Source organism: Castanea sativa, chromosome 12 (assembly GCF_040712315.1).
Source record: "Castanea sativa cultivar Marrone di Chiusa Pesio chromosome 12, ASM4071231v1".
Taxonomy (NCBI): Eukaryota; Viridiplantae; Streptophyta; class Magnoliopsida; order Fagales; family Fagaceae; genus Castanea; species Castanea sativa.
The window spans coordinates 11,664,884-11,671,599 of record NC_134024.1 but is presented as its reverse complement, the minus strand read 5'-3'; the positions used below and the strand labels follow the sequence as shown (position 1 = coordinate 11,671,599).

The 6,716-nt window shown below is 36.8% G+C and overlaps 1 protein-coding gene across 1 annotated transcript; it reads left to right on the top strand.

The window, feature by feature from the left end:
• The first annotated feature begins 4,232 nt into the window (after positions 1-4,232).
• LOC142619838 (scarecrow-like protein 8) lies at positions 4,233-6,486 on the top strand. The gene has a single exon (XM_075793145.1). It carries the CDS (start codon positions 4,450-4,452, stop codon positions 6,283-6,285), a length of 1,836 nt encoding a protein of 611 aa, XP_075649260.1. The 5' UTR covers positions 4,233-4,449; the 3' UTR covers positions 6,286-6,486.
• Positions 6,487-6,716: the final 230 nt, after the last annotated feature.

Genomic DNA, 6,716 nt, shown 5'->3' with positions numbered 1-6,716 from the left:
TTCATACCTTGTGCTGGTGTTTGTGAGGGCCTTATATATGTTCCCATAGCTTCTAGCCATTGTAGCAGTGATTGCAACTATAACGCCTCTATTGGTAACGCCTTGTGCCCTTTTAATGCGGCCTTTAATAGGCGTCCAGCGGTTTGTACAGTTGTTTTTGTAACCGCCCGAGATGTTATTGCTTTATTAAATAGTTGGATATCTTCGTCACTAATGTGGATGCTTGGTTGACATCGTCCATATAAGCTGAAGGCATCAACCCCATCAGTATCTATAGAAACCGTCGTATTTAAAGAGTGAGATCATGGTTCAAGGGTTTTTTATTTTTATTTTTAAGTTTTATTGAAAGAGTTTTGGGAATTCTTCTATTTGTAGTTATTAAGATGTGTAAAATTTACACTACAAGTTTGTAACAGAAAATTGATTAGGTTAAAGCTAGTACGTGAAGTTATACGCAATTAATTGGCACATCTGGGTTCCAATATATAAGTACATGCAGTAGCGCCTACAATTTATAGAGGCTGTCTGCTTCTGTATCATGCAGACAATTAACTATGTCACCTATTTTCTTATACAGAAGTACAAATGACAGGAACCATGGAATGAAAACCATAATAAATTATTAAAAGCTTCTTTTGTGTATTGAATCGTAATAGAGACTAAAATTAAGTAATAATAGAAATCGATATTAGAGAGGATTATTGTTAGGTTACATAAGTACAAATGACAGGAGCTATGGCATGAAAACCATAAATTATTAAAAGCTTCTTATGTATGATTGGGAATTTGGACTCAAATCCTTAAGTTAAAATTTTTGTATCAAGTAGTGTTCCAAAAGTTTATATTAAGGATTTATTTGGAGTCTTTCCAAAGTGTTGTCTCCTAATTAACAATAACAACATAATCATTCTTTTTCATTTATTTGGATACAATAGTATAGTAGAATTGGGATCTAGTAGGTCTTATTTCAAGCATTCATATGAGTTAAAATTTATATAAATTAAATATATTATGATACATAATAATGAATTTTTTATTTAATAAATAACACTTACTATAATATAAATTTATAAATAAATAAAATGTAAAAATATACAAATAATATATTATTCGAGAATATAAAATACTATAGAATTATATTCTTGATGATTATAATTTTTTTGGTTTATAATTTGTTATCTGGAAAATAACATTTCAAATCCCATAGTTTAGGGTTTGTTTCAAGTTTTTTATTTTTTTATTATTTATTATTTTTAGAAAGAGGGTTTGTTTCAAGTTAAACCCTACATTGATTTTTTTTTTTTGGTTCAAATCATATTTCGTTTTATGAAAATGCCATTAATGAAAAATGTTTAATTAAAAAATTGATGTTATGTGATTATTTGAACACATTTCTATTAATATTCCTAAAGAGAAACGCTCATGTGTCTATTGAGATTAAATTCTATAAGTATGGGGTGTAAAACCCATTTTTACACCATCCAATAAGTAATTACCACATTAGTATTTTACTTAAAATTCAATACATTCTACCCACCTAATAATATCTTGATAGATTCCCAATTTGGTTGGATTTATATATAGGTATTTGAATTGATTTAGTGTGATTGCATTTATTCTTAAATATGTGATTAGATGATGTGATAAAATGAATTTTACACCACATTCTTATAGAATTTAATCTCGTGTCTATTTTATATAATATTTTTTCACTCAAAGCCACACTACATCACTTTATTTTAAAAAATTTGTATTCATCTCTAGAAACCCCCTTTAGCCTAACAAACATATCCAAAGAATTTCTTATTTTCTAAATCATAAAAAAATTATTCTGTATGAACAGCCACTACCAAATAACTGAATAACTACTCCAAAAAATAATAGCTACATTCAATCCAAAAAATAAAAAACTACACTCCATATTTCACACATGTGTACACAAATGTCTCCTCTCAAAAAAAAGAAAAAAGAAAAAGAAAAAAGAGATCACAAATGTCCTTTTATTTTCACCTTTATGAGAGGAAGCAAAAGTTGAAATAAGTTTATTAATTCTTGCTATATTTATTGTAGTCTATTTAATTCTCACTCAATGCTTTTTAGATAGCAAGTGCACATTAAAAAATTTGCAGGTTGTAACAGCCAATATCTTTATGATTCTTGCACTCCATACAAACTGCAACTTGCTACAATGTGACCATATAGGCCCCCATTCCCCCATCCCTCTGCTGTCCAAAAGGACCAAGTCAAGTGTATTTTACGCATTTGTAATATTGAAATTGCTGAAACAAAAAGTATGTTGCTTAATTCAATTAGTTCATAAAAGAAAAAAAAATTCAACCTATTTAAACATTCGCGATACAGTGTTCTAGGTTTTTATTTTTTGAGGGATAATTTTAATGTATGGCGTTCACTCTTCATCATTATATTAATACGTTAATTAGTTTTTTTTTATATAAGCGGAGATCGAATCTTAGATCTTTGATCTAATGACAATTTTTTTTTATCAATTAAGTTAACTAGAATCCATTATTTTACTTAAATAGTAGTCATGGAGCAAAGATCCAGACAAATACCAACTCCAAAATTTTATTTTTTTCATACGAAACTCCTATTTGACCAAGTTATATGTGGAGATAAATGATTAGTAAATGAATGTATAAATTCTTGTACCAAATGGCATTCTTGTCATTTGAAAAGTATACCCCACAAGTTATTTTACTTTAATTTGAAGCAACAAAGAACCTTTTACCTCTATTCGACAACAAAATTTTTTACCAATTGAATTAATTGAAACACATTGTTCTAGTTAGATAGTAGTCATGAAGCAAAGATCCAAACAAATACAACTCCAAAATTTTATTGTTTTAGTACGAATCTCCTGTTTGACCAAGTTAATATATGAAAATAGATGATTAGTAAATGAATGTATAAATTCTTTTACCAAATGGCATTCTTGTCATTTAAAAAGTAGACCCCATCAAGTTATCTTACTTTAATTTGAAGTAAAAAAGAACGAGTAATATTTCTTCCTTAAAAAAAAAAAGCCTTTGAATCCCATGAATTTATTTTCCAATTTTCCTTTGTGTGTCGGAGAGGTGTATGTATATTTTAAATGGTTGGGGCTAAGCCAACGTAGACAAAAGTTTTCCAGGTTTTGAAATTCTCTTAGTAAAGACGTAAAGTCAGCTTACCGACTCGTGTCGGTAAAACCCACCAGAATCAACCGGTAATGCCCAACCCAATCCCGTAAGTACACAAAAACCCAGCTACTGGAATTTCGAATCAGCGAACTTAGTTCAGGAATTTAACAAGCCTCACGGGTCCGTCACGCGAAACAGTCGCGAATGTCATTCCCATTCGTCCACGCGTCGAAACGGTCGTTATCTTTATGTTCTGGATTGCATTCCTAAGGTTTTTGTCGATAGCTTTTTGTAACATTTCGTAACTGTCCTGTCAGTCGATCACTACCGAATAAAGATCAATTCATTCACACAATCGAAAAAAACCCTTTTTGGTTCACACCCCGTCATTGGCGCGTGTCGAACACATTAATTTACATAAGTCTAAACAGACCTGGTTTTCTAATCCTCAATGGTAAGTGCCACTCATGCGCCAAACAAAGTGCTTTGCCTTCACACTTCAACGGGTTTTCTAAGTACCTAAAAAGTATCATGCATCACCACGGAGTACGTTTTACTCAATTAATCACCGTTTAATTCTCATACAACCACATATCATGCCCTTTTAATCCTAAATTAAATCAATCACGGTCACATTTCGGGAACAGAGAGCAATAAACTGGCTTATAATCAAGACCAAAGTGCACACAAATTCTGAAAATGCCCTATGAGTATTTTTCTAGCTATAATTTTCTTTTTCTCAGACATGAGACTGACTGTGAACAAAATATATAAATATATGACACTAATTACACACATATATATTGAGTTAATTTCCATTCAAAAGTTATAATCAAGGGCAAAACGACCACACATTCTAAGAATGCCCTATGAGTATTTGTATTAGATTTATTCTGGCTATACTCTTCTCGTTTTCACACGGTAAACAAAATACATGACACTAAGTACAGACGCATACGGAATTAATCGCTATTCAAATTTTAATGAATATTGAAAAATTAAGTGAAAACCAACGGTGAGGATCACATGGTACACGTACACCATTCCCACCCCAATCACATTTTCTCTTTAAAAATGAGAAAAAAGGAGAGAGAAAAGCCAGAACCTCCAAAAATCAAAAGAGCAAATTGCTAAGTTGGAGCCCCCACACCCCACCTCACCCCTCCGTTAAATTCACCAGAATCAATTCAATAAGAAACTCTCTCTTTGTCCCATGCGTTTCTTCAAACACCATTTCCTCCTTTAATCTCTCTCTCTCTCTCTCTCATTCTTTCTCAAAAACTACCAACCCAAAATAATCACAAAAAACATGGCATCGGGGTTCACGGGTGGTGGGGCCCCAGACTTCTTCACCGGCCGATCCACAAACCAAGCTCCACAACCATCTTACTACCGATCCAACCTCCCGGGTCTTTTTCTCGACCCATCAACCCAGATCGCTCGCCAACCGCAACATCTACAACAGCAACCACAACAGCCTCATATGCTAATCGGAAAACGAACTCTCTCCGATTACCAAGCCCACCAGTTTCAGAACCAACCTGGGTTCAATGGCTTTTTCCACCGCTCCGTTAAGCCTCGCACTTTTCACCACACCTCTCCCATAGACTATTCCGCACTTCCAATCTTACAGCAGTTTCGCCCTCAGCCAATTTCCATCGCAAACAGAATTGTCACTACAAACAACAACAACAACAACACCAACACCCAAGCCTTGCCTGGCGTTCCGTGTGTCAGTACTACGTCGTCGTCCCATGTGTCGGAGCAGAAGATTATGAATGATCGGCTTCAGGAGCTGGAGAAGCAGTTATTAGACGACGACGACGACGATGCCAACGAGGAAGAAAACGACGCCGTTTCGGTGATCACCAACGCTAACAGCGAGTGGTCCGAGACGATTCAGAACCTGATTAGCCCGACGAGTCAGAAGCCACCAATCTCGCTCTCGCCAACTTCGTCTTCTTCCTCCTCGTCTTCATCGTCCGTCGCTTCCCCGAGTTCGACTTGCTCGAAACAGTGTATAATCGACGCTGCGACGAACATTTCAGAGGGCAAAATCCAGGTCGCGTCGGAGATCCTCACGCGCTTGGCTCGGTTCTCGAATCCCAAAGGGAATTCGGAGGAGAGGTTGATGAGTTACTGGGTGTCCGCTTTGAAATCCCGAGTTAACTCGGTCGAAAACCCACCTCCCGTGAACGAGCTTTTCAAAAAAGAACACGTCGAGTCGACTCAGTTGCTGTACGAGATGTCGCCGTGTTTCAAGCTTGGGTTCATGGCTGCCAACCTCGCAATTCTCGAAGCTACATTAGATGAGTACGATACTAAATCTGGCAATAACAGCCACGGTAACAAAATTCATGTAATTGACTTTGATATTGGGCAAGGTGGTCAGTATGAACATCTTCTCCACGCGCTCAAGGCGCGTCAGAACGGGAAGTCCTTCATTGTAAAGATCACAGCTGTAGTAGCAGAAAATAGCTCCCAAGAGAGGCTAGCGATGGTTAGGAAGGCGCTGAGTCAACTCGCGGAGGAAGTTGGGGTTTGTTTCACATTCAACGTAGTAATGATTCTCAGACTCGGCGAGTTGACTCGCGAGTCGCTGGGTTGCGAACCGGACGAGTCGCTTGTGGTGAATTTCGCTTTCAAGTTGTACAGAATGGCTGACGAGAGCGTTTCGACGGACAATCCTCGCGACGAGTTGCTGAGGCGCGTGAAGGGGCTGGGGCCGCGCGTGGTGATTTTGGTAGAGCAGGAGATGAACACAAATACGGCGCCGTTTATGGCGCGGGTGACGGAGACTTGCTCGTATTACGGCGCCCTGTTCGACTCGTTCGAAGCAACGATAAAAAGGGATAACTCGGAGCGAGTTAAGATCGAGGAGGGACTGAGTCGGAAGTTAGGGAACTCGGTTGCTTGTGAAGGGAGGGATCGGGTGGAAAGATGCGAGGTTTTTGGGAAGTGGCGGGCCCGGATGGGAATGGCTGGGTTCGAGTTCAAACCACTGAGTCAAAAGGTGTCCGAAACTTTAAAAGCTAAACTCAGTGAGAACCGAGTGAACCCGGGTTTCACTGTTACAGATCAAAACGGTGGCGTTTGTATTGGTTGGATGGGCCGGACCCTCACAGTCGCATCTGCTTGGCGTTAACTTCACTCTTTTTATTATTTTCTCTCTTTCTCTTTCATTTTTTTTTTTTTTTTTTTGGGTTTTCCTTATTATAATTAATTGTTAATGTTTTCCTGAGAAAATGGAAAAAAAGGAAGAAAAAAAAAAGAAAAAAGAAAAAGGCAAAAGACAAAGCCACCAAACGGAAACAATTTATAAAAGAGTGTTTGGATTATAAGGAAATTTCTAGTGCCACTGCATTTTATTTTGTTTTTCTCTCTTATCATTTGGTTTGGGTTTGCACTGACCACTTAGTGAAAGTTGTTTTAGTTTGGTATGTGGCTGACTTTGTTGCTTGGAAATGCCTTTACATTACCAACAAGTTGAGGGCTCCACTTAATGAAATTATATTATTTTGGGTGGATTATTACATTTGGGTTTTAGATTTTTTGGAAATTTTTGCTGTTGCTTGG

Bases quoted from the DNA above. Each gene is read 5' to 3' on its own strand.
- LOC142619838 (XM_075793145.1), top strand. From the start codon at position 4,450: ATGGCATCGGGGTTCACGGGTGGTGGGGCCCCAGACTTCTTCACCGGC.